General features: G+C 35.9%; 8 protein-coding genes and 1 long non-coding RNA gene across 13 annotated transcripts in view; 2 read left to right on the top strand and 7 right to left on the bottom strand.

The window, feature by feature from the left end:
* Window positions 1-1,118, top strand: part of LOC104784317 (40S ribosomal protein S26-1-like) — a gene marked incomplete in the record, with an annotated part of 8,105 nt that extends 6,987 nt beyond the window's left edge. Inside the window, 3 exon segments of the mRNA XM_019245003.1 lie at window positions 71-155; window positions 285-418; window positions 870-1,118. Coding sequence (XP_019100548.1) covers window positions 71-155; window positions 285-418; window positions 870-950 — 300 coding nt within the window.
* LOC104784318 (mitogen-activated protein kinase kinase kinase YODA-like) lies at window positions 994-2,266 on the bottom strand. Its single transcript, XM_010509362.2, has one exon. It carries the CDS (start codon window positions 2,182-2,184, stop codon window positions 1,246-1,248), a length of 939 nt encoding a protein of 312 aa, XP_010507664.1. The 5' UTR covers window positions 2,185-2,266; the 3' UTR covers window positions 994-1,245.
* LOC104782532 lies at window positions 3,800-6,129 on the bottom strand. Its single transcript, XM_010507489.2, has 7 exons — window positions 5,671-6,129; window positions 5,420-5,559; window positions 4,644-5,334; window positions 4,462-4,565; window positions 4,261-4,369; window positions 4,113-4,172; window positions 3,800-4,026 (listed from the first exon to the last, which is right to left on the bottom strand). The coding sequence occupies exons 1-7, from the start codon at window positions 5,972-5,974 to the stop codon at window positions 3,857-3,859; spliced, it is 1,578 nt and encodes a 525-aa protein (XP_010505791.1). The 5' UTR covers window positions 5,975-6,129; the 3' UTR covers window positions 3,800-3,856.
* Window positions 6,717-7,598, top strand: LOC104782533 (mitogen-activated protein kinase kinase kinase 1-like). The gene has a single exon (XM_010507491.2). The coding sequence runs from the start codon at window positions 6,717-6,719 to the stop codon at window positions 7,596-7,598; it is 882 nt and encodes a 293-aa protein (XP_010505793.2).
* LOC104782534 (mini-chromosome maintenance complex-binding protein) lies at window positions 8,239-11,604 on the bottom strand. Its single transcript, XM_010507492.2, has 13 exons — window positions 11,371-11,604; window positions 10,983-11,096; window positions 10,778-10,885; window positions 10,543-10,674; window positions 10,388-10,429; window positions 10,096-10,197; window positions 9,762-9,998; window positions 9,559-9,675; window positions 9,255-9,457; window positions 9,035-9,170; window positions 8,732-8,959; window positions 8,571-8,638; window positions 8,239-8,490 (listed from the first exon to the last, which is right to left on the bottom strand). The coding sequence occupies exons 1-13, from the start codon at window positions 11,536-11,538 to the stop codon at window positions 8,376-8,378; spliced, it is 1,770 nt and encodes a 589-aa protein (XP_010505794.1). The 5' UTR covers window positions 11,539-11,604; the 3' UTR covers window positions 8,239-8,375.
* Window positions 11,805-16,027, bottom strand: LOC104782535 (potassium transporter 2-like). 5 transcript variants are annotated; one of them, XM_010507494.2, is made up of 10 exons: window positions 15,918-16,027; window positions 15,000-15,098; window positions 14,673-14,907; window positions 14,344-14,589; window positions 14,199-14,252; window positions 13,847-14,107; window positions 13,716-13,768; window positions 13,516-13,633; window positions 13,158-13,412; window positions 11,805-13,071 (listed from the first exon to the last, which is right to left on the bottom strand). In XM_010507494.2, exons 2-10 carry the CDS (start codon window positions 15,042-15,044, stop codon window positions 11,951-11,953), a joined length of 2,388 nt encoding a protein of 795 aa, XP_010505796.1. In that variant the 5' UTR covers window positions 15,045-15,098; window positions 15,918-16,027; the 3' UTR covers window positions 11,805-11,950. The 5 variants fall into 5 exon arrangements, with proteins under 5 accessions (XP_010505796.1, XP_010505795.1, XP_010505798.1 ...); XM_010507493.2 differs by lacking the exon at window positions 15,918-16,027 and adding an exon at window positions 15,512-15,774; XM_010507496.1 differs by lacking the exon at window positions 15,918-16,027 and adding an exon at window positions 15,398-15,467.
* On the bottom strand, window positions 18,115-18,744 carry LOC104782536. The gene has a single exon (XM_010507499.1). It carries the CDS (start codon window positions 18,720-18,722, stop codon window positions 18,240-18,242), a length of 483 nt encoding a protein of 160 aa, XP_010505801.1. The 5' UTR covers window positions 18,723-18,744; the 3' UTR covers window positions 18,115-18,239.
* On the bottom strand, window positions 20,192-24,931 carry LOC104782538. The gene is made up of 11 exons (XM_010507500.2): window positions 24,827-24,931; window positions 24,397-24,481; window positions 24,172-24,308; window positions 23,469-23,784; window positions 23,017-23,196; window positions 22,831-22,923; window positions 22,555-22,737; window positions 22,376-22,478; window positions 22,125-22,298; window positions 21,592-22,022; window positions 20,192-21,482 (listed from the first exon to the last, which is right to left on the bottom strand). Exons 4-11 carry the CDS (start codon window positions 23,697-23,699, stop codon window positions 20,448-20,450), a joined length of 2,430 nt encoding a protein of 809 aa, XP_010505802.1. The 5' UTR covers window positions 23,700-23,784; window positions 24,172-24,308; window positions 24,397-24,481; window positions 24,827-24,931; the 3' UTR covers window positions 20,192-20,447.
* On the bottom strand, window positions 26,904-27,669 carry LOC104782539. The gene is made up of 2 exons (XR_767024.2): window positions 27,628-27,669; window positions 26,904-27,178 (listed from the first exon to the last, which is right to left on the bottom strand). It is a non-coding gene; the product is annotated as an uncharacterized LOC104782539 (long non-coding RNA).

Here is a 27,669-nt window from a genome sequence, read left to right on the forward strand (position 1 = left end):
ATTAATTAAAGAAGCATTCATATGTAGATTTTGATTTGATCTTGTGTTGGTCAATGTAACATTGGATTAGGACAAGGCCATTAAGAGGTTCATTGTGAGGAACATTGTGGAGCAGGCTGCTATCAGAGATGTTCAGGAAGCCAGTGTCTACGATGGTATCATTTTCATTTCTCTCTTTTGTTTAATCTACAAAGTTTAAAACTTTATAACATTACCCTATAAAGTTTTGATTTTTTTGATTGCATTGTCCTGAGATTCGCAACTTGATTGAATATGTCTTGTAGGATACACCTTACCTAAGCTGTATGCAAAGACTCAGTACTGTGTCTCTTGTGCTATCCACTCTCACGTCGTTAGAGTTCGATCCCGCACCAACCGTAGGGTCCGTACTCCTCCACCCCGTTTTGTCAGACGCAAGGTAACCCTCAACTCAATGCTCCTTGATAGTCTTAAGCTCCATTTCTCAATCTTTAGCTAAGCTTACTTCATTTGTGTTTAGATAAGAAACGTGCTACTTGTTTCTGAATACTACTATCTCTGTGAAATACAAAGATAGTTTGAAGTAAATCTGGTTACTAAAGACTTGTATTGTACAATGTGTAGTTTGAATCTTGCATTACCAAATTTTGTAGATGTGCATTAAGATTATCTTTTAAGATTCCTGTTACCATTTGAACTATAATACTGTAGCTGTTTCAAAATAGTCTTTAAGGAAGTTGACTTTTGAGGTGGATTAAGCATGCGACTAAAACATTCACTTAATTCTTAACAATACTGCTTTCTGTGAGACGATTCTGTTCCATCTATTTCTGTTTGAATGATTTCCCCTTCTACTAACTGAGTGGTTATTTCACATTTATGATCATCAGGATGATGCTCCTAAGCCTGGACAACCAGGAAAAGCCCCTCGTCCAGCTGGTCCTGGAGCTAGTGCTGCACCCCGTGTCTGAAGCCTGCAATCTGCTTAAACTATAGCTTCAATTTTCAAAAACGTTTGTTTTTCTTTTATGTTGGCTTCAGATTATATGGATTATATTGCCATGTGAATCTCCAAGTGCTTTTTAGTAATTTTCTTGACTTTGTTATTATTATATAAAAAATTCTATAGTTTTGCAATATGCTTAAGTTATGAGCTTACTTTTACAATATTTGTGAAAAGATTCCAAAGTTTGTTGGAATTGTTTTGAGTTATGGCCTATGGGTGAGGGTGGAAACTGAGATTGGAGATCAGTTTCATTTTCCTTCTCACCAGATTAACCCTTGAGGTTTTGGTATCAGTTCCTCACTTTCTCCATGCAATTTCTCCCTGGCAATCTTCCTTATGATAGAAGGAAACCTTAAGAAAGAAAGATACAATGGAAGTTTTTCAGCAGCAAAAGGATAGTCTAAGAGCTCATCCACGGTGGCCCTATCGGAAGGCTGCCTCGCCAAGCACCGCCTCACAAAGTCTGTAGCCTCCGGAGAGATATCTTCGTACAGCCTCCATGTGTTAGAAGAACCTCTCACATCCACTGGAACACCCCCAAACATCTTAAGAACCAATCGCCCTAGAGACCATATATCACGGGCTGGTCCGGTCAATTTGTCCGGTCCAACTAACCTGTCCTGCTCAATGGCTTCAGGCGGCATGTACTCCTCGAGGGTTCCAGGAAAAAACAGGCTAGAGTCCATAGTCGGCTCTTTGGATAAACGGAAACCAGCAAGCTTGACATCCCATGGCTCACCAAGAGTGTTGGAAGGGAAGACGAGTACACTGGTCGGATTGAGGTCGCAGTGGACGTAACCTTGAGAATGAAGAGCCTTCAATCCTTGTAGGATCATACGAGTGGCACGTCTGACACTATCTTCAGGCAATCTCCCTCCGGCATCAGAGATCATCTTGTCGAGATTACCTAAGGAAGCATACTCCATGTAGATGTAACAAAAACTCATGCCTTTGGTGCCGGTCACATAGTGAAGGTGATCGCTTGAAGCTTGGACGATGAAGGGATTGTTGTGGAAACGAAGCATGATCCTGAGTTCCTTCTCGAGAGTCTTGGACTGTTTGAGAATACTTGTCTTTTTGACGTATGATTTCTCCAAGTTCGAATCCTTCTTGAGAGACACAAAGCCGTCGGTACATTTGCCAAGAAGACAGACAGTCTCCAATGAAGACTCGTTTAGATCTCCGATAATCTGCTCCATAGCGACACCAAGTTGGCAAGAACACAATCAGTTCCCAATGAAGACTTCTTTTGTTTAGCAAAGTGTATTCACTATTTTTTGGTTAGACCTCTTAGTTTTTAGATTTTTTGGGTTACTCTTTTTAATTATATATTATACATAACATATACATATTATATATATTGTAAAATATAGTATGTTATCTAATAATATTTTGGTAAACTACTTTGTGTGGTTAATGATATAAATTACTTAGTTATTAAAAAATGAAAAACTAGCAAATCTAATCAAGATGAATTGATGTATTTTTAGATTTCTTTTTCTATAGATTTTTGGTTACTTTTGAGTTATCTTATTAAATAAAGCATACAAATGTGTTATATATATCAGTGTCCCAACTTTAACTAATATTTTAGTAAATTACTTTTTGCACTGAATGATAGATAAAGGTTGTCCAATCAATATATTTAGATTAGTAAAATGTAAACTAAACAAATGTAATCAAGAAAATTTATTGATTTATGCTATATAAATCGGACAAATGTCTTATCAAGACTATATATCAGTATATATTTAGATTAATATATTGGTAAATTATTTTGTGGCTTAATGATAGATAAATGTTGTTCAATCTATATATTTAAGTTACTAAAATGTAAACTAAGCAAATCCATTCAAGAAAATTCAATGAATTATGCTTATAATTGATTTACTAGATTTTAACCCGCGGTACACCGCGTGCATATATAGTTTTATTATTATTTATATTTTATATTCTATTTGTTTGTTAAATATTGGATGTTTTATAAATAGAGAAATAACATAATTTTCCGGTCGCTTGTGCGACTAAATGTTTATATTAATTTTTTAACCTGTAATATATGACCATTTTTTATTATATTTAGTTTGTTTTGTCTATTTCGATTTTTAATTCTTATAACAAAAAATAAGAGATCTAAATACATAATAAGTCATTTATATGATGTGATTAAGTCACATTTTTCCTAATGAATTAATTATTTTACACAATCTTAGGTAAAACAAATTGATTTTATATGTTAGATATTATAATATTTATAGTGTTGGCAAATAATAAAATGAGGATTTAACCCGTGTTAGCACATATTTAATAATATTTTATTAATTCCAACATGTCCTTTTTATAACTACATTATATAGTATTTTAAATTTTTTTAATTTTACATATTCATAATAATTTAAATTTTATTAAATATATATATATATATATTAATTATAATATTTAAATAATTAGAAGTTCTTCTTACGCTAAAATCAAAACTCACAGGTTTGGAAAATAAAATAGAAAATATATCATAGTTTATGTCTCTATATAATATTGATTGCTGTTTTTTATTTTTGGTTGAAATGAAATGTAAAATATTTAGGAAACAAAATCTGAAATGATATTATTTTTGGAAAGTTTTTAGGGATTAAATTTGTAAATAAGTTTTTAAATACATATAACTTCAAGGGTAAAACACCAAATGTACTTCAAAAATATTAATATAGATTTAGGAAACAAAATCTGTTGTGATACTATTTATAGAAATTTTTGAGGGGTTAATGTTGTAAATAAAAATTTAAATAAGTAAAACTAAAAGAGCATAACACAAAATGTACTTCAAAAATGTTAAAAATGTTAATATAGATACACAATAGTCTAAAACTGTCTTCACTGGTCTGAATTTTCGAGCTGAGACGAGAGAAAACCAAAAACTTGCTTAAGATTTCCTCTAGATGGCCGAGCATTCACGGCGTACTTGCATATAAATATTAGCATCCGTCGCATTTCCACTTTTGTTATACTCTTCTTTTCAAAACATGTTCCACCATCAAAGGCCCCTACAAAATGATTCAAATATCTCAGCATCATGATACATTTCATACATTGCGGAACCAAAACCCTGAAAAAGTACAAAATGCAGTACCTTCTTCATTGAATAATGATATCAAGATGGCCAAACAAACGCATACACTGATGTCTTCCCCTGTCAATCATAGTTATAGTATGGATTAGAGAGACTACCATAAAAGTTACAAGCTACAAATTATGCTTGAATACAAAAACAAACTTACCATCTTGACAGCAAACTAAGAGCTTCTTCCCTGAACTCATCTTGAGCTTAGCAAAATTAACCGCGGCAGGGAGATTTCTTGATATGGAAAATCTATCATATTTTGAACCCTGGAGAACAGATGCACACTTTTAATGAATATATGTTCAAGGAAACAAAAATGTGTATCATGCAAGAGTTTGGTTTTGTCTTAAAGCTATACCTTCATGGGTAGATGCAAATGCTCTTCAAGATGTGACAGAGGGACTGAGATGGGATTCTGATCACAATTTAATATGCAGTCAATAGATGTCGTCGCCTTACCAGCTGCAAAAAGGATAAGAAGAAGATTTGATGAGAAGCTGAAGCGATTAAGCATAGTTAATGCAAAGAAACTAAACTCACCTACTTGTGATGCCCCAACAGCAAGATTCGTTGATGCCAACCAAGATACTAAGCTTTCTTCATCAACATTCATCATCCCAACTTTAGGTTTTGGTGTACTAAGAGACATGATTTCACCACTCTTAGCGTGATCGACTCCACCATTAGTTTTTGAGCACTTAACAACAACCTGTGGAGCTTCCTGACCTCTCTGCGCTCTATACACTCTATCGTTTTCAACAATCTCTGCCACTTTCTGGTTACACAAATCAGGCCCCCAGTGAATCAGATCATCAACATGTGTCCAAAAAACATTTGGAGATAAACCTCTAGCCCAACTCTCTTCATCATCACCAGCTCCTGGAATATAATTCCAACTAAACTCTGAATTGGTTCTGTTTTGTACTTCACCAGAAACAGACGCTGAGACAAGGATGAGAGGAGTGCAATCCCATGAATCATGATCAGGTACTTCATTCAACCACACAACAGTTTTCTGTGAAACCCAAAGAGGCCGCAAAGGCTTTCTCAAACATGAAACTAAAGAAGATATATCAGCTCCACTTTCATCTAACTCTCTTGTCCACTCATCCAATCTAGCCTCAATAGAAGCCCTCTCAGTATTTGAAACCCAAAGTGGTAAATGTAACGAACAATCCCATTTATCTAACAACTTCCTTATCTTATCACCATCATGATCATCATCCAACCCCTATTCCAAAACAAGATTGTAAACACGATAACAAAGGAGTCATATACAATCTACTAGTGCAGACAAAGTGAACATTGTAACTCACAGTGTTACATAATCTTTTGAGATGATTAAAAATTGAACGGTTCAAGACACATGACCATATAGGTATCGTCTTCGACATGCTATCCGGAAATCTCTTTCCTTTCCTAGTGGAATCAATAATGATACATCCTCCTTTCTCTCCTATTCATTGGCAATCACACAACACAAGTACAATTGCATAAAGATGTATGCTTTAAATACAAAACAAAGCCTAGTTCTCAAAGATCATGATGAGGATGAAAGTGATGATACCAGCGAGAAGAGGAAGATGGAGATTGAGGCGAGAAGTGTTGAAAGACAAATTGTTTGTATGACCATCGGTGGATTTGAAGTAGCAGGTGGCGTCGAATTTGGGAGAGTACCAAAGACCACAACGAAGGTTAGCAAGAAGAGGGAGCTTAGGCCATAGCTGAGAGATCTCGCGGACGAAGATGGAGTCTTGGTAGATAGATCGAAGAGCGTTGTAGAGACTGTTGTCTCGTCGTTTTATACTCCTGGCAGCTTTGTAAATGCTATCTCTTGTCGTCGTCCTCTGCTCTTCCGAGTTTGCTGCCATTGTTTGTTCACCTTGGAAACTAATTAATACTGGGATTTTTGAATTGGGTTTTACGAGCAAAGGAAGAGTTTTTAGAACAAATAGGAGAAGGAGAAGAGAGAACAGAGGAAGGTAGGCGCAGCAAAGACGATGGAACGAACAGAGGGAGACGAGAGAGACCAATGATAGGGTTTATTTTTATCGTTTTGTTTATTTTGAGACGATTTTGTCAAATACAAAAGATTTAGGGGGTAAAAAGGAAAATATACTAAATTAACAACATTTATATCATGGGTTTAACATAGTATTTTACTAGTTTTATTATAAGAAATTAAAATTATAAATAACAATTGAATTGATATAATCATCTAGAAATCGATTAGAAAAACTCGAAATGTGAAAAAGGAAACTTAGAACGAAAATATATATCTTTCTCATCTTGAAGCCGTAGTTAGTTTGGTGAATATTGGTTTTTTGTAAATGTATTTATTTCGTTCCTCGAATTTTAAATAATTTATTTCAATATATTTAAGCATTGGATAATATTAACATTAATTTTGATATAGTTTAACATAATTTCGTAATTGGAAAAGGAAAACATGATCCTAGTTCCAATTGAAAAACGAACCAACCACACCGACCTTCTGAAACTTATATAAATAGATAGGTATCGATAAACAATGATGATCTATCAGAAACACAGAGACAAGATTAAACCCTAATTAAAGAGTATAGAATACGTAAAAGCTTTATAACTTTGATGATGGAGCAAATTTGCAGAGATGATGATTGGATCGTCGACGAGTCTTCCTTGACAACCGTGTCTTTTCTTGGCCGTGGTAGCTTCGGTTGTGTCTCTCTCGAGGAGGACTCCAACTCCCGACTTTGGGCAAAGAAGTCATCGCCTATGTATCTCAAAAACATTCTCGACAAGGAGCTCAGGATCATGCATCGTTTCCGTGGTCATCCTCGCATCGTCAACGCCTCAACCACTCTTTACTTACAAACCAAACCTTCCGAATGCTACACGATCTATATGGAGTACGCCTCCCAAGGTAATCTCAATAACATGATCTACGGTTTCCCACAGCCGATACCTGAGTCTTTGGTCCAACGCGCGGCTCGTATGATCCTAGAAGGACTCGTGGCTCTTCACTCCCATGGTTACGTTCACTGCAACCTCAAGCCATCTAACGTTCTCATCTTCCCTTCCACTACAACTGGAGAGCCGTGGGATCTCAAGCTTGCTGGTTTTGGTTCATCCAAGGAGCCTGATTCCGAATATGATTCCATGTGCTTTGGTACGGCTAAGTACCTGCCACCCGAGTCTTTTGCGCCAAACGAACTGATCATCCATCCGGACCTAGATATATATGCTCTAGGGTGTGTGGTTTATGAGATGTTTGGAGCTATACCTATCCCGGAACCATTCGATGATTTTTACGAGTGGAAGTTGCGTGGTCGAGATATCTCTCCGGAGGCTAGCGATTTCTTGAAGCTGTGCCGTGACATTCATCCACGCAGGCCCACCGCGTCTGAGCTCTTGAACCATCCTTTCATTACAAGAAGACTTGAATTGCCAACCACAGAAGAGGACAAGGAGATATCTAGCTCGTTGCTTCCAAGTGAGCTTCTTTTGACCTGATCTTAGGTCTTCTTCTTCTTGTGTAAACTCCAGAAAAAAAAAAAAAAAAAAAAAAAAAAAAAAAAAAAAAAAAAAAAAAAAAAAANCTATGGCAAAAGCCTAGCCGAGATGTACCAAGGATCGATTTGACCTTGGGAACTCGTTAAATCGTGTGTATATTCGTTCTTTCAATTCAAACAAACGAGAGTCGTGAGAGAAGTGAGATGACTTCCACCAAAAGCAAGTCTTCTGTGATAAAATTATGAGATCGATTCAACACCAAGACTTCCATGTTCCATCTGGTAATTTCAGTTTTACATACGTAGGAGAAGAAAGGATCTTATCTCATTAAAGAATCTTCTTCAATTAGGATAATTGCTTAAGTTTGTTTATTTGCTTGCTTTGCACGAAAACGTTCCTTAGTTTTTCTCTTTTTTTTTTTTTTTGTCAAACCCTTAGTTTTTCTCTCTGGTACTACTTTTCACTATTAAGTAGAGGTGTGATAGTGTGCATGTGCTTGATTCAATACTTCATGTTCCAATTTTGGTAATATTAAAGTTCAAATCCAATAATTTTATGGTAATAAGAAAATTGAGTTCGTGTGAGTTCGTCTATCTTTTCAAATTAGACCCTAATATTTTTATTTTAAACATTTTCCAAATCAATCAAAAGCTCAAAACATGAACCTCTCAATAAATAGATAGGAAACGATCGTTCTTCTTAATCATATAACTTAGTGAAGATTATACAATCCAAACAATCTCGAAACCATAATCTATATTCTCAGATTCGGCGGTTTTACTTGAGCCTCTCCTTTCTAAGTCTTTCTAGCTCCAACACCATTTGCCAGTGCTCTAGTGAGAGCGTGGTCTCACCATAACTTACAGACATCATGCGAGCCATTGTCAACAACCTGCACAACCAAATAAACAAATTAAAAGTTGTTTATATAATCGATGGGTTTGAGAATAAATCTTAAGGAAACTTTAGTACCTGCTCAAGTCTTGGCTGCCTAAACTACGATCTGTTTGTCTTGCTGCAACCAAATCATTCTCCACCACCTGCAACGAAATTTTGCAGAAGATAATTGAACTTCAGACTCAAAAGTCTGAAAACAATGGGTTCTAACATTAAGACCAATGATATATACATACCTGTTGTAACTCTTGCCCAATAGAGTGAGATAACGATTTGCAAGTAGCTAAGTAGCACCTCCAAGCTTCTGCTGTTTCTGGTGTGATGACTTCCAATGAGTTCACTTGGGAAGGTTGAAAAGGTAGAACCAAATCGGCAGGCATTATGTTCGACTTTCCCTCAGAGAAGATGAGCATTTGAACATCAGTGGCCATTTCCATTTTATAATATTGGAAATCATACTCCACCTGAAAATAGCAGCAGATCCATGTTTCATATTTGAATATAAGATTATAAACTGAATAAGAACATCATTACTTTACCTTCTGACATTCCAAGAGGTTTTTGAGCAGATTTGCATTCTCAACTCCAACAGAGTTCAAGGTGCCTGGTTGCAACTCTGTTTCGTCCAATATCAAGTGCGTACCATCAGCAATTTGTAGAACTCCAGGCATCAATCTGAGTCATAAAAACAATATACTTGAAGGTTTCTCGGATAAGAATGATTCAAACCACATTAAGATTGTAGAGATGGATTCTTACCTGTTAATTCCATAGTCTTTCTTGGGACCGAAAGAGGCAGTGTTCAGATACTCAATAGTAAGTGGTATAGATTGTGTGAATGGTAGGAGGTTTTTGAGGGCATTACTGAGCTGGGTACCAAAGATAGACATGCTCTCTTTATTAAGGTGTATAAGATTAAGTGAAAGTTTCCCAACAGCAACGTTATCGACTCTTCCATGCACCTGTAAAGGAGGAAAACATGTGAGTGTACAATACTAAAAGGGATCAGCCAGTGTAAGGTGAGAAGGAAAAACAAGTAATCCATGTTAATCAAAATTATTACCTTCGACAAGAGATGCAATAATAGGAACTGTGCGGCAATGTGATCATTCCCGAGTAGACCGGTAAGGTACTTCATCAAACTCTTTCTTATCTCTTTGAATATTTGGGGAGATTTGGGCTGCCAAATAGAATAAGGAACAAGAGATTCAAAAAACAAATGCCAGGACAAGAATAGGTATGAGAGCTAAGTCAATGGGTACTTGCCTCTGTAAATAACGAAGAACCATGCAGGAAATGTTGTGTTTCAAGCTTCCTGTGGATAAGACAATGGAGGCGTGGAACCTTTCGAGAGGGCATCTGAACAGATTCAGCTTCAGAAAGGTCATCAGAGATTTCATCAAGTGAATCCGTATCCATCATAACATTTGGATCGAAGGTCAACACTCCAAGAAATTCAACCACATCATTTAGCTTCAATTCTGACTCTGGAGAATCATACATCTATGTGGCAGCATAAGAATTTTGTCAAAAACTAATCTTTGCAGCTAAGGTATATACATGATAACAGAAAAAATAATGAAAACAGCCATATAATTACCTTCACAAGACAAGGTAGAGAGTCTGTATTTGTAGCTGGCGGAAGACCAGAACTTTGTGGAACCTGAGATTCTGAAGTTGATGGTGTAGCTTCCCCCACTTTCTGATATACACAAAAGCCAATATAATCAGAAATATTTCATCAGCCAAAATCTCAATGTCTCATGATTACTACCAGTAACAATAAGGAAAAATTTTCTAATCTATGGGGTTTCCGCTTCTTGATTGTCGCTTAGCGTATTATATAATCATAGACACATTGCATAAAGAATTGAGAGACTAGAGATCCTTACCATTTTCTTGAAAGGAGAGCCATTAATACCAGCTTCTGAAGTCTGCAAAGTTTATGATGGCATCCATTAGTTATTGACCACAAATGCCAACACATATTGCTACAACAAAATCAGTATCATAAAATAAAGCCAGCATGAGAAACTAAGTTACTTACATTGGACTCCATGGAATCAGTCATTTCTTCATCCACCCTCACACGCTTTTCCCTGTTTTGGCCAGTTAGATCCAAAAACCGGTTCCTCAGCTCTTGAGAAGAACATTCAGTCCATTGGTTTTGTCCTGGGACCTAAAACATTGCAATCAATCAAGTGTTATTATGTTTAAACATCTATGAAAGATCAACAACAACAACAAAAAAAAACAAAGATCCAGCATTAGAGAAAACATACAGGAACACAGTAGAGTAAGCGACGCTCCCAAACTTGCATATCGGTGGGAGAACCCTCAGGAAACTGTGAGACATCACTGAACTTATTTGTTCTCCATGTTGAACCATCCTTAACACAATATTAAAAAATAACAGTTATTGACAAATAAAGATTCAGTGCTCCTTTAGTAGAAACCATAAAAAGCAAAGTGAATATTAATGCATACCTTGCATGCACCAGCATAGAATTCATTTCCAAGCATGTCCTGTATCATTCCACGAAACCTAACAAGTGTATTGGGCTGTAACCACTTGATACTTGATGAATCAAGTATTGGAACCTACAATAGACCCAAAAATATCTCAGAGTATATCCTTTTATACCCCCCAAAGTCACCAATCTCAATCTGTGGATAGACTATTAAAACCTAAAGGAAGCTGATTTAGTTAGAAACAGAACCAAATTAGATGAAAAATTCAACCTTTTTATATGCTAAACACGAATTGGGAAGTAGTGAATCAAAAACCCAAAACCCAATTTCGCCCTAAACCCATAAAAAGCAAATCAAAGAAACGAATCCGGAAACAGAGTGAGATTTAAGAGAAAAGAGGAACCTGGGAGAGAGCAGATTCATCGGAGAAGTAGGGAAGAAACAGATCGACGACGCCCCAGTCTTTTCCGACAGACGAAGCCGGATCGTAGCCGGAGGACAGAGCATTTGCGAAGGAGAATCGTACAGCTCCTAGAGGGTTCGTCAGACAATCGTACGCTGGTCCTCCCATATCTCTCTGAATCGGTGAGTGAGGGATTACAGAAGAAAAATCGAGTCTTTTTTGCTCAGAGGGCGGCAATGCGAAGTCTATTATTAGTTGAGCCTTTCCCGCCATATCTGTTAGGTTTTTCCCGCCATGATCCATGCCCATTCTCCAACCCCCAACGCACCGTTTTGTAACCCCTCCCTCTCTATACGCTGTCGTTTTGTGTGCTGTTGGTGAGGAGCTTATTTATTTATAAGATAAGAGAGACAATGGATAATGTATAATACTAATACTGAAAATTTTGACCGTCTTGGTCTTTAGATTTGACAAAAGTCACAAACACAGAGATGGATCTAATAGAAAGACCGAAGCTAACGTCACGAATTTACAACAGAGGAATTAGGTTTTATATATATTTATGGATTTTTTAAGTAGTTCAGACAACATAAACCATGCCGACTTCTAAAAGAGAAACGGGCGGGACCTTAAGCGCCACGTCAGGTCCTCTACAGTTCCTGCTCAAGAAATTATAACCGAAATTAACCGCCAGTCTCTTCATCACCGATGACCCTTGTTTCGCTTTCACATGTGAGTGTCCCAATATAAACGCTGTCCCGGCTTCTTGCGCCGCCAACAGATCCCTCAGCTCGCTTCTCAGCTCTGCATCTGCTTCTGCAGACGCTGACGATCCTTCGTCCTCGTAACTGTCTTCTGGTAAAGCAAATCTCACCCGTCTTATAGTGGTGGTTGGCACTGCTTCGGCCATTTCTATTACGTCTTCCATGCTTTCCACTGTTGAGAATCCTATCGAGACGCTCTCTGGTTGGAGATTGTCTTCTATCTCGTAAGCCACGGTTCCGATCACTGCTAGTCTTGACTCGCTTGAGGATTCGTTGGACTGGACTGACCGGGCGGTGTCGGCATCTTGATGTTGTGTTCTTTTGTGCCAGTCGTAACGGATGAAGTCCGCAAGCTTGCTCACCAGCTCTGTTTCGAATGAGTCCACGTCTTGATGGACGTCTCGGTATCCGTACCGCACGATGCAGCGGTAAGAGCGGTGGTCAACTGGACCTACTCGGCCCACGAGGTATCTCTCAGCAGGTGGAACGAATGGGACTGGGACAGATTTCACACAGACAAAGACGAGGACACGGTGGAAAGCCGGGAGGTTGGTAACAAACCGGGAGAAATTGGCGGGGATTCCAGAGGTTAGGTCCGTAAAGACTAAACCGATACCTGGAACTCGGGTGATTCCAAGGCTTGGACCTAATGCAAGAAGCCAGTCAAGCGAGACTTTGTTCTGGAGATCAAACTCGTATTTCTTGATGGTTGTGTAATGCCAAACGAACATGATAATCATGAAGAATAAGGATAAGAGGATTGGAAGCCAAGCGCCTTCACGGAATTTGGTAAGTGAGGCTGAGAAGTAGAGAAGCTCTATTGATCCGAAAAAGAGAAGGAAGGCGAGGGCTAGTATCGGAGGCTTGTGCCAGCAAAGAACAATGACCAATGAGGTAAGACACGTCGTCACTAGCATAACCGCCATTACAGCCAAACCTGAAACCAACCACAAAGGAACAAAAATATAATCTCAAAGTCAAAGAATCCAAAAATTTTGAGCTGATGAAAGAATCTCCTCATACCTGATGCATTTCCCAGGTGTTTCACATCTCTAAACCCGATAGTAACAGCAATGCAGAGAATCATTAGCATCCAGTTTATCTCCGGTATGTAAATCTGACCATGAATCTTATCGGAGGTGTGGATAACTTTGACTCGAGGGAAGCATCCAAGAGACTGGCTTTGGTTTATAATTGAGAAAGTCCCGCTGATGATCGCTTGGCTTCCCACAACAGAAGCAAGAATAGCTACCGCAAGCACAGGCCAGTGCAAACATTCTATTCAAAACCAAGGATTAAAATAAACAAAAGTTCAGATTATGGTTTCAATGGTCAACACCAGATAAATTTTCAAGTTCTTCAAGTAAGGAAAACTACTGACCTGGCACAGAGACGTAAAAGCCAATTGCATGAGCAGAATGGTGATGCCGGGATAAGTAAGCAGCTTGCCCCATGTATGCTAATATAAGAGCCGGATAAACGAGGAAGGTAAACGCAATCTACAGCAAATAAAACAAAGAATTGTTGAAATCCGTGGGGATGTAACAACAAATAAAGCATCCAAGCTAATTAGAAACATGCCTGAATTGCTGCGTAATTGAAGTGACCAAGATCAGCAAACATGGCCTCAGCACCTAAAACAAAAGACTTAAAGAGTTAGATTACTGACATCTTTATGGCGACGTTAACAATGTTGATTCCTTATAACTCACCAGTTATGCAGAGCAAGATTCCGCCTAGAGACATCCATCCACTTACTTTAGTCTTTCTCAAGAACATGAACATGTATGTAGGAGAAAGAGCTTTGTATATATGAGGATTCCACTGTATTATATTGTACAAGCCAATACCGCTAATGCAGAGCAACCAAGTCAGGACAATAGGCGCAAAAACAAACCCAACACGATGTGTCCCAAAATGCTGTAGCGAGAAAAGGCAGACTAATATGAAGCATGTAATAGGAATCACAGCATCTGCACGTTTTGATCAACAAAAGGGAGCCATCATTCATCAGAACTCAAGCAGCAAAAACTAACATTAAACCAGTCTTCTTTGTGTACTTACACTGGTGATGTTCTTTAGACATATTCAGCTCAAGACCTGACACTGCAGAGAAAACTACACACAACAAGAAGAAAAGATTAGAAAACTCTTTAAACCAGCACTTAGACACTGAGATATCATCTACACACAGAGAAAGCAAAAATACCGGAGATAGCTGGAGTGAGAAGTCCATCTCCAATAACCATACAAGTCCCAAGAAGAACAAGAAGCAGCAAAGCAGTGTGTAACCACTTGTGCTTTTCCAGATATCTTTTAACACACGAATCATGGTTCTTCTCCGGTGGATGTTCAAGCTTATAAGTGGACAGTGCCTCATCAGAAACTTGTCGGTTAGGGAGGAGGCTAACTTTGACATGACGGCAGATCAATGAGTACAAAGCAAAAGTTCCACCTGAGAAATTTGCAACATAACTACATAAGCAAACAAATTTTCAGTTTTTATCCCATTCTGGTCTGAGTGGTCTTCCTACTCACCTTCTCCGTTATCATCAGCTCGGAGGACAATGAAGACATACTTAAGCAAAGGAACCAAAGTAAGAGTCCAGAAAACAAAAGACATAACACCGTAGATCTCTTCATTGGTCTCAGAATGTTGAATGTCTTCAGCAAAAGTGCTCTTAAAAACATAAAGCGGAGAGATACTCAAGTCACCATAGACAACACCAAGACTCTGATAAGCAAGAAGCAAAACCGACCTCCATGATTCCTTCTGCAATAATTACATCAATTCCAATCTTCAAAAAAGCTCCAAAATTGAACAAATCTAATTAAAAAAAAAAACAAAACAAAAAAGGAACAAACCTTAGCAGAACGAGAACCACAGCATTTCCCGAGATTGAGATCCATGGTTTTGAACTCTAAACCTTCAGAAACCACCTAACAAGCTACAAGAAGAAGAACCTGGAGAAAGGAAATAAAAAAGAAGATAGATTTATAAATCTAACTCAAGCTAAAAAAAAAAAAAAAAAAAANGAGAGAAATTGGGTAAAAATTTGGCAGAAGCAAATGAAAAGTCATGTCGAAAACAGTGAAACAATAAATACGACAACTCAACATTGTTTCCCAAATTAAGCAGAGAAGAAGAAAAACAAAGTAGGCCACATTCACGCACATGCCATTCATTCACGCCATTATATAGAGATATAAAAACCCAGATCAAATAGAGAAGAACCCTAGAAAGTAGAGAGTGCCCAACCCACCAGGATAAGATTTTTCAAAATAGAGAAGAAAAGGAATTGACTTGCAAAAGTGTTAAGCTTTTTTTTTTTTAGCCATAAATGGAGATTTCTCAATTATTAGCTAGCTTTTCTTACCTTCTTTTAATTGTTTGCCCATATTGTGTCACACACAAGGCCAACTGTGTTTTATTTATGGGTATTTTACCCACTTAGAAGAAGAGAATTTTATAAATGTGAAAAAATTTCTGGGTGGGTGAGTGGGGGTGACGTGAATCGAAAGAGATGATGATCTGCTTATCATTGAATTAAAGATAGACGAAGAAGAAGAAGAAGAAGAAGATAAGAAGAACCCATAAGGCCATAGCCTCCACATACACATGCTGCTTTGGCTATACAAAAAAAAAAAAAAACGCAACCTTTCTTTTATTTGATTTCTCCTTCTTTTTTACAGGTGAAGAGACAGAAACACGTGAGTGCTCCTCCCCGACAGTTACATACTTTTACATCTTTAAAAAAAAAAACAAAAAAATCTTTTACTTACCAACAGAATTTGCGCCATTGATGGAGCTTTGTGTAGCATATATATACCTCACTCAGCCTCACAATCTGGTCATCGCCACCAGCAAAATAACGAAACTGTTTTTTTCCTCTTTTTCTCTTTTCTTCAGTTTTTGGTTTTTTAATATAACAGCAACAAGAAACATAAACGGCTTTTTAAAAAAGGTAAATATTGGTGGTAAGTGGTAACAAAACAAAATTTTATAAATATTTGTTTCTATAAATAGTCACTAGTATTTATTTAAAATAATTAAATTACCTTTTCTATTTTTTTTATAATTAAATTATCTTTAGATTTCTTTTACGTGATGGTAGATTCCCCATGTATGTATGTCAAGAATTTTTTTCCCTAATTAAAAAAAGACAAACTACTATAGATGACATATAATAAATGAAAAAAAAATATCAGGATTTTTTATAAATATATCTATATATATATATATATATATTTTTACGTTAGAAAAAAAAAAATCAATTATTTAATAATTTTTATATCATAATTGTTTACACAAATATACATATAAAATTTGAAGTGATTGATTGGTGCTCTTTTTTTTCTATTCCCTTCTTTTATGCTTCTTTCTCTTTCACTCTTCTTTTAGGTGTCGTGGAACTTCATTTTCAACCTTTTTATACATTAGTATTATTTTGCTTGCTACTTGAAAGATGAAAGTGAGATTGTTATCTTTCTCGCCCACTTTAACATTATTGTAGTTGAACAATTATAAAAAACCGGATCGGAATCAAATTCCAAAAATCGATTCAGCTTGCTCTTCACAACATAATCTTTATAAACTATAGTATAATTCAAAGCATCGAGTAGACTGGTCGGTGGATTCAATGCATGTATAAAAGAGACATGTTATCAAATCACTTAATATATTAATACTAATACTATATATATGCATGCGCTACATGACGACAAAGACAAATCACACTTACATTTGATATTTCAAAGTAAAGAAAATGTATTTTATATGATTTAAAGATTCTATACGTGATTTGAGGAATGCGTGTCTTTTTCAGTTTGGTGTATGTACCAGTCAAATGTGAACGATATATTTGTTTTCTGCTCTTGATATGAGTCTCTTTGGTCAACAAGATTTTGCTTTGAACAGTGGTTTAGGTGTCTATTTCAGTGAATAATAAGTTCGGCATGTTTTACGCCAGTTATTTTTTTGATTGCCAAAAAACAAAACAGATTTCAGGATATGCTTGATTCTTAAAATAGAACTATCATTTATAGTGGGGACAAATAAATGTTGATCAAGTTTTAATGTTTGAAGATTAAGAAGTTCAAATCAAATTGAGCTTACACAAATTCCATTGTCGGACCACTTATTACTTATTAGGCCTTCTTAACCTATATAACCAATTGATGCATGATATATAGATGGTGAGTACAGTTTTCTTTGAAGATAATTGTGTTTCTTGGTTGAAGATGGGATTGTGTGTTAACTCATTAACTTACGTATGCTAAATTGCTAATTCCGAATCCAGAAAGATAAATAAGGGCGTAAATTAGAACTTTCTTGAACGCCAATAAAAAATGCATGTACAGTATATGGTATGTTCATATCTACACCACACTAACATGTCCCATGTGCACGATAAATACCTTTTTAGGCTTTGTTAACGGCCATTAAGGCAAACTTTGTATAGTGTTCGTTGTTATTATAATTTAAAATTACAACAATTGCATTGGTGAATGGTCGAAGACTGTATAACCCGACAGAATGTTCCTTTTGTTACCAAACTGGCGGAATGTTTTTGTGTTTTCTTTTATCATATAATTTTTATTTCTTAATGTTTTAGGAAACATGAAACTATATAAACAAAACATACAAGATTCTCAGGTATTAGTTAAATATCCCACTAAAAAAATATCTTATATTTTGATTATGGACCTTGTTTTTTATATTATATATTGTGGTTAGCTTACTTTCTTTTTTTCTTGTTTATAAAAGAAAATTACTCTTTAGTTCTTAATAACATGTAACATTTTTACAACGGACAAATGCATATCTACATACATATGAAGCTAGCTTTTCCCATCAACACGAGGAAATGAGACAATTTAATAGTAAAAAAGGGAACGATTATTTTTCTGAACAAAAAAAAAAAAAAGACAGAATGGAATAAAATCAAAATATCAAAAATGAGGAAAAAGCAACGAAAAGAGTATATATAGAGACCACCTCTCTTAGGAAAAAAAAAGGTATATAAACAACATGTGATGTATGTATAAATATATAACACAGAATGTGTATTTATTGGGTGTGTAAAAATATACCCATGACATGTATCAGTGGCCAATACCGGGGCTTGGGACATCACCTTGCCTTCTATAGATATCATCATAATCAGGCACTGGTGGTGATGGTGATGATGATCCTTCATCATAATAGTCACTTGAATCATCAACTTCCAAGTTTGTAACCATCAACTTCCTGATCTTCACTTCCGAGAAGTCTCCGCCGTGAAATGCCTCCGGCTCCGATCTAGTAGTGGCTCTCATACTCACACTCAACCCAAGAATCGAAGGGATTCCGGAGATAAGTAAGAACGAGAGTAATAAAGCGTGAAACTTTATCTTCCTTGCTTCCATTATACTATATATCTTCAAAAAAACAATCGATTTAAATGGTGAAAATAAGAGAATTTTTTCTTTCCTTCTTCGTTTCTTTAGGGTCAAGAAGAAATTGTAGTGTTGTTCTTTATAATAGAGATCATACATATATATATATAGATATATATAAACAACTATATAAGAAAAGAAGCATTGCATTATTAAATTTGGAGGGCCAACTTTGTTGAAATTGGCAAACAATGGTCATGATGGGTTTTATAACATGGCAACTTCTTACTTTTTTCTTTTCTTTGATTTCTTTATGTTATCATTTTTTTTATCGGAATGATCCATCATTGCATGCTTTGTTCTATGACAAGTCGTATAGCAGGAAAAATTAAATAAATTTTTAAAATTTGGTGATTAAAATCAAAATCTAAGTAATAAACTTTTCAAAAGATGCATTGACCACAAAGTTTATTGTTGGGGAAAACATTAGAGACGTTGGATTCTTTCTCATTTATCTCCTAAGTCCTCCTTTGTTTCCTTTTACAAAAGAGGAGGATTAAAGACGTTATCACACTTTAAAAAGTTACAATAGATGCACACAATTGATTTTGGTTTGTAACCGTAATGAGATGGAATACTATAACTCCAAACCAAGTAGTGAGAGAAGGGTGATTTAAAATTATATTACCGTCTGTTATCAAAGAGTAACGTAAACATCGGAGTCACGTGCTATCATTGGTCAGTGCCGACTGAAGAGGTAGGTCGAACAGCGGAAAACTCTTTTATAAAATTGTCCCCTATTTTTTAAAATAGAAAGCATGGAGGTTCGAACCTCGTAAGTGTATTATAAATACTATACTTTGTATATAATTAGAAGTGTTTATAATAATTAACAACGACACAACATTCTAGCACGTAAGAAGTGAATAATTGCGTTTGCTTATCTTGTAATGATCATGTCTCGCTTAGAAATGCATTATACAAGTTAATATAAACATGTTACTGATTGTCGAAAATAGACACGTATGTATCATTGGGATCCGATCCTAGTATCATTAGGGAAAGGCAACCATTAGCAATTGTGAAGCCATTTTACCAACTTAAAATAGTTTCAACAAATAAGATTAATCTATGTGTCACCGACTCACTTATCTATAATAGTTTCCTAACTTGGTGTATATATTATATATGCCACTAACCCAAATTGTCGTCATAATTTTACAAATTTATAATTGATCTTGCTAAGATCTCTTTAATCAACCTAATTATTGCACATAACTATAAAACTTATCGGTAGATCTTGCCTAGAGGAACGCTCTATACAATACAGGAGAGATCTTATGAAGATGAAAGTAATAATTAATTTTAGGATATACTATATGTGAGAGAGGTGAGTACGTGACGTAATGCTTTGGATGTATATCGTCATATTCATATACATAGGATATCTCAATATGGATAAGACTTAAGTGTCATAAAAAGATTTCAGGTTGGGCCCTTAACTCCACTAACAAGTAACAACAACAACAACAACAACAACGACAACAACTTCTCTATCAGTATGTATCAGTCATCAAACTAAAGTTGCTTCCGAGACAGCGTCATAGCAATGTAATAAACCTCAAGTTTTTTTTTTAGGATTTTCGATTTACTCTAATTGACCAAAAGTACAACAACAATGATCATCAAGAATATGCAAAGAGCTAATATCAGATTCTTTGTTTTTCTGTTCAACGAATTAAGAGAGACCTCTCAATGAATTATGGGTCAACAGAATTACATTCCTAATGAGTCCTAAAATGAAACATCCATATGCTTCAACCTCCATTTACCACCATTAAAAAAAAAAAACTAAAAAAAAAACTCTTTGTCATTGTTTGCTGTTGGTAGGTATGTGAAGTTATGATGAAAAGGGTTTTTACCTAAGAGACCAATTCAAGGATTCTGTTTGAACAGTTGAGCCTGGGATGCTGAGTTCACTGTGCTCGATTTGCTACTGAAACTACCATTGTAAGATTGTTGAGCCTGAGATGCTGAGTTCACTGTGCTCGGTTTGCTACTGAAACTACCATTGTAAGATTGTTGAGCCTGAGATGCTGAGTTCACTGTGCTCGTTTTGCTACTGAAACTACAATTGTAAGATTGTTGAGTCTGAGATGCTGAGTTCACTGTGCTCGGTTTGATACTGAGCCTACCATTGTAAGAGTGTTGAGTCTGAGCTGCTGAGTTCACTGTGCTCGGTTTGATACTGAGCCTACCATTGTAAGAGTGTTGAGTCTGAGCTGCTGAGTTCACTGTGCTCGGTTTGATACTGAGCCTACCATTGTAAGAGTGTTGAGTCTGAGCTGCTGAGTTCACTGTGCTCGGTTTGATACTGAGCCTACCATTGTAAGAGTGTTGAGTCTGAGCTGCTGAGTTCACTGTGCTCGGTTTGATACTGAGCCTACCATTGTAAGAGTGTTGAGTCTGAGCTGCTGAGTTCACTGTGCTCGGTTTGATACTGAGCCTACCATTGTAAGAGTGTTGAGTCTGAGCTGCTGAGTTCACTGTGCTCGGTTTGATACTGAGCCTACCATTGTAAGAGTGTTGAGTCTGAGCTGCTGAGTTCACTGTGCTCGGTTTGATACTGAGCCTACCATTGTAAGAGTGTTGAGTCTGAGCTGCTGAGTTCACTGTGCTCGGTTTGATACTGAGCCTACCATTGTAAGAGTGTTGAGTCTGAGCTGCTGAGTTCACTGTGCTCGGTTTGATACTGAGCCTACCATTGTAAGAGTGTTGAGTCTGAGCTGCTGAGTTCACTGTGCTCGGTTTGATACTGAGCCTACCATTGTAAGATTGTTGAGCCTGAGATGCTGAGTTCACTGTGCTTGGTGTGCTACTGAAACTATTAGTGCAAGATTGTTGAGTCTGATATGCTGCGTTCACTGTGCTTGGTGTAATACTGAGCCTATCAGTGTAAGATTGTTGACTCTGCAAAAAAAAAAAAAAAAAACCCCGATGGATCATACAATTGAGAAACAAATTCTTTTCTATAATAGGAATACAACTATACAAGTTAAAGAGTAAACGGTGAATGTACCATATCAGGAATGTAAGTGCCAGTTCCTCTTGATTTCTGCATGTTCTGCGTCGACGTTGAACCATCCGGATTCGTCCAATATAGAACATTCTTTTGATCGGTCACAGACCAACTGACAACGTCCCAAGAACTCGTTTCTTGACCCTGAGGGATCCAGCTATACTGAATCTCACCGTGAAACCACTTCCCGTATAAAAGACTTCTGAAGTATCCTTCAAAATCTCCTCTAAGATTAGATAATTCTGTTCTTCCAGTGCCAAAAGCGATGAGAGGTTCTGCTACGTCTTGTCTCTGTCCCTTACCGTTCCTATCCAATGTATTGCGAAAGAACTTCTCCAGTTTCCAACCCATGGTTTCTCCAGGTACTGAAAGTATATCTCTTAGCCTTTGAACTCCCAGAGTAAAAGCATGTCTTAGACGTGGGACATTTCCTAAACAAGATTGGACAAAAGATAGAAAACTATTACTTGAGAGACCAATCATGAGCTTCGTTTTGGTCTTGTGGCATTAGAAATCTCTGGTCAATAGGGTACCTTGTGACACACTACGTCCAAGGTTGTTACTGTGTTTCAGAGGATCCAGTATGTTGAAATGTTTTATAGGAAATATCTGCCTGTTGGCTTCGACAGCTTTAGTTTGAACCGAATATAACTCCACGCATTCTCTAAAGAACTTCTCATTTAGGACTACTTCATGATCTCCGGTTCCTGAAGGCACAACAACAAATGATTTTATTTTTATTTACAAATTTAAGGGAAACAGAAGAGAATCTCAGCGTCATTACCCGTAATATCTGGAAGAGATGATATCGGGACCGGACCAGTGACCGTGATGCAGTAATTTTCCCAATCAAATGATGCATAGTAATCCAAGAACTTGAACAGTACCTGTAGATGATAGATTTAACCTGTTAATATTGGAAGCATTTCTCAAATAAGCGCAGATTTTTTAAAAAATGCTTACTGCTAAAGGGCCAGACAATGATGAATAAGAACTGTTGATGATGTACAAGACGAGTACTGCCAATGCATATGTTGAGATCAAACCAGTGTTGGCACCAAGAAGACGGCTTTCATAATAGCACCAGGCTTTAATCAAAATGATGCTACGTTTGAACAGATGGTCTCTTCCAAAATTTTGGTCAACCTAACAAAGCAACAAAAATCAAAGATTTTATCAAATCAGTTAAGGATAGGATAATGAAAGAAGTAACATAAGCCGAAGCTATTAAGTATTTACCTGCTCCAGAAAACATAAAGCGCATAATCCAGCCATTTGATTAAAAGAGATATCCACAGCAATGTTCTTGATATTGAATTTGATGACCTTGACCTTCCATCGAAAATGTCAAATGAGCGGCATAAGCATGAAAATAAGTTTTCTTGAAACATATAATTCGAAACAAAGAAGGAACCAAGCAAAAACCTGTGCTTGGATATACTGAACACCAGTTACTTGGAAATCGGATGCTCCCCCTTCAGCTCTAAGCATACTACACAATGCTTCAGCCAAGTCCTCCTCCGTATCTTGAGGAGTTAGGACTGTCAGATCAATATCTCCATCTGGGAGATAGGTTTTTAGTGGCACCGAACCAAATAAAAAGACCTGGTAAATACAAAACCGCATTAAAGCTACATTTTGATTAAGTTAAAAGAAGAAACAGCCAGATAAACCATATGCAAGAAAACTAATAGTTCTGAATCTGAATCTAACCATACAGCAAGAAACTTAAGCATTTTAACGAAATAAAACGGGTCAAATCTTCTTACGCAACACCGCAACTAAACATCATTCTGATACAATATTCATAAGAAGTGGGACTGATATAAACCTCATCAAACAAAATATCCACTAGACTAGAGCACCAAAGTTCTTACCTCAATTCCAAGGCGATCCTTGATAAGATTCTGGATATAAGCAATGATCTCATTCCTACTTCTGTCTGAAAGATAGATTGGTTGGATGACACATAGTATCTCCTGAACCCTTTCCTCAGCAATCATCCACAATTCTCCATCTATAGGCACTGTTGATAGCGAAAGGGAGGATGATGATGACGAGGATGAAGACGAAGAAGAGACTGGAAACCTCTCTTGAATAGCAGCCATTTGAACAAAAAAACTCCAAACCAACTTCAGACTGATAATCACCCCCCAACGAGCTTACTTGTATGAGAGTGACAGATCAAAACATCTACAAAAGTACAAACCATAGAAAAAAATGAAAAAAATCATGGCTTTATTATAACATTGAAATCAAAACACTCCTCAAAGGACAACAACTCCAAGCAAAAGGAATGAAGACAAAGTAGAAGTTGATTGGTCACACACACACAAATTGAATCACCAGAGATCAGAGAAAGAACAAAATCTTAGACTGGATTTCTCAACTCCACCAATAAATGCTTCAAGAAAAATCTAGAGGGTAAATTACATTCTAGCTAAAGCAATGACAAGAAAATCAAAAACAGAGCAAGTCAAACGGAATAGTAAATGCCATGTTAGGTAATCCCTACTGTCTTAGCTTCCTGAAAGCCAAACACACCCAACCAAAGAATAAAAATCGAAACTTTAAAAATACCCAAAAGGAATTTGACATAAAAGATTCTGATCCTCTCGCTTTAACCCAGCTTCCACGGCAATGATTGCACCAAAACCAAAACTAAAGCTTTCGTAATCTCAATTTCATCTTCTTCATCTTTTTTCTTCTCTAAAACTCTAATAGAACAAACAAAAAAAAACAACCTTGTCAACCTCGTAAATATATAAATATATATATTTAGAGTTGTAAGTATCGGAAAAGTACCTATGCTTTTAGTCCAACTGTCAAAGGAGGTTCCTTTGAACAAATCCGTGATAAACCCCCACCCAAAGTGGCTTTAACTCATCCTCTGCAACATAAAAAATAAAACCCAAAAATCTCACAAACTCAGATGATGAAGCCAAAACTGAACAAAAAAGATCAACACTTGTTGTCAATTCTAGGGTTATATGATTGTAAAGCACTAAGCATTTCGATTCCAAACCCAAAAGTGAAATTTCACGCGTAAAGGAAAAAAAAAAAAAAAAAAGGTGTCGCCTTTTAATTCACCAAACGCAGCAACTCATTAAAACTCACAAGTAATCAAAGAATTAAAGCCAAATTGAAACAGTAAAATCTTAATTGAAACCAATGGTGATTAGCTTAACAGTGTAACTAGATCAAATAGTAGAGGAAAAAAAAAAAGGAGACTCACTGAGAAAGACCGGCGAAGAAAAAGAGAGCTCCGCGTCTAAACAAGAGAAGGAGAATGAAAATGAAACGATCACCAAGAAAAATATTGAAAAGTCAATGAAATTTATGGAAGGTTCGTAGACATTTTTTATAGTCATACAAAATTTAATAGTAATGACCCAAAAAAAACTAATAAAGTTGCAATTTTTATTTGAATAACATTGGTAGTGATTGGTGAACAAAAACAAAGTACTAACAAGTGGTACAGTTTTGAATTTTTACCAATCATAAAAATTTTACTAAAAATGTTATTAAAAGCTTTATTCTCAGCTTTTTTGTACAGTTTTCATATAGAGCTATTTCTTACAGCTTCAATTTACAGTTTTTGTGTACAGCTTTGACTACTTTACCAATTAGATCCATTGACTCCACAAAATTACAGCCAGAAAAAAAAAAAAGTTCTGCGTTTTTTTCTCCGTCGATGTCTTCCTCTCAAGTTCTAAGAATGAAAACAAAAGAATGGATGAAAAAAAAAAGCCAAAAAAAAAAAAAGCTAAAAAGGCTAAATAGAAAGGAAACGACAAAATAGATGATATCTACGAAGTGTAAAGGGATACTCTTCTTTAGAGTATTGGATACTGAGAGATTCTTGTGTTTGGGATTATACGTATTCCAGCCTAAAGTATAGTATTATTACTTTTCGTTTTCTTCTAAAGTCAAATGTTTTTTTTTTTTAATTGTTGTATTTGTTTTTTTAAAAAAATGTTATGAGATCCAACATTTTTCTTGTTTAGACATCAATATTTGATTTCTTAAAGTTAAGAAATTTTAAGAGTTACAAATTTTTTAAATTACTAGCGAAAGAAAACGTTAAAAAAACCGTTAGTTTACTTTATACATACGCTAGTTTTACCGGGAAAAAAAGAATGATAATCACTATTAGTTATTTTAGAATTTTTAAAATTACGTTAAAAAATGTCAACGTTGAGTAACGTCTGATGATTAAATTAAAGAAAAAAGAAAGTTTGTGATATTTATGTTTTAGTTAGTTAAAAACCGTTAATTTAGTTTATATACATGTTCCTGTATCAGAAAAATAATCATTGAATTTTAAATTTTCTATATTGCATAGATTTTACGCTCGCAAAAAGTAACGTTAAATAAGAAACCGATATTGATAAATATGATTATTTATACTCGGACTTGAGTTCAATCCTATAAGTACAAGTCGATCCGTTTATAGGAAAAGATTAAATGATATTTAGTTTACACACGGTAATTTTATCGAATAATTTCTCAACCTTTTCAATTCATAAAATAAGTAACTAACTTTAAAATTGGTTAACTAGTTTCCTAAGTTTGCTTTGATTTCACAAAATATGTTCTTACAAAGTTAATTTTTAATTTTAAATAAAATGTCCAATGTTAAAGATAAAAGCAAAAGTTATAGCTTATAACTTTGTAAGCCCAGATTTTCTAATGTTAATAGTATGTTAGTTGCTTGAGAGTAACTCTCAAAAATTTGGTAACTAAAACTAAATTACTACATATATGTTTTAAACTTTATATAGATTTCCAAATAAGGTTTATATATTTTTCCTATTAACACAAAAAGGCTAGATAGAATACCTTAAATAATGATATTGATACGATAATTTACCTTTTTGAAATAGGATTACCTAATATTTCCAGAATACATGCAGCTAATGTCCTAGAAACATATATTATACAATGTGATTTATCCAAAAATATGTGAAGTTTTATTCAGATTTTCTAAAGTCGAAAATATAAGGCTGTCAGGTGTCAACAACCACAACAAAAAAAGTCGAAAATATAAGAATTTAGTGGGTTAAGTCCAGGCCGCATTCGATATCATAGGCCCATAGCTATCCTATAAGGATAGAAGCAGGCTTAGCCTCAAAACGAAGGGTATTTGATTTAACCCCGACCTTTTATTATTAGTGAAATCTCAAATCTGTACTGTACTGAAGAACAAGAAGATTAAGTTGGCTGAATAAATCAAAACACATTTTCAATTCTCAAATTCAGCATCCACTAGTTTTTTAGGATAATGAAATGCAAACAAAGCATTGAGCATCAAGTTAAACCAGAAAAGCAGATTGCAAAACTGGGGATATAGAGGTGCCAAAAAAAAAGTTGAATCAACTACTGAAATAGTTTGACAGGATTCACGATCCACATAGTGATATAACTTGAACCAGAGAAAAACATCCTTAAAAACGCAACAACTTAGAACATATAAGAAAACAAGAGAGAGCGCTGCTTGCAGACTTCAGACACGAGGTGCAGCACCAGCTCCAGGACCAGCTGGACGAGGGGCCTGTCCTGGTTGTCCAGGCTTGGGAGCATCATCCTGATGATCATCAATGTGAAATAACCATTCAGTTAGTAGGAGAGCAAATCATTCAAACAGAAATAGATGGAAGAGAATAGTCTCACTGAAAGCAGTATTGTTAAGAATTAAGTGAAGGTAGTAAGCAACTAAGCATGCTTAATCCACCTCAAAAGTCAAAGACTATTTTGAAACAACTACAGTATTATGGTTCAAATGGTAACAGGAATCATAAGAGATAATCTTAACGCACATCTACAAAATTTGGCAATGCAAGATTCAACTACACATTGTACAATACAAGTCTTTTAGTAACCAGATTTACTTCAAACTATATCTTCGTATTCAGAGACAAGTTGCAACATTTCTGATCCTAACGCAAATGAAGTAAGCTTAACCAAAGATTGAGAAATGAAGCTTAAAACTATCAAGGACCATTGAGTTGAGAAAGAGAGAGAGAGAGGGATTACCTTGCGTCTGACAAAACGGGGTGGAGGAGTACGGACCCTACG

Source organism: Camelina sativa, chromosome 4, assembly GCF_000633955.1.
Source record: "Camelina sativa cultivar DH55 chromosome 4, Cs, whole genome shotgun sequence".
Lineage (NCBI taxonomy): Eukaryota > Viridiplantae > Streptophyta > Magnoliopsida > Brassicales > Brassicaceae > Camelina > Camelina sativa.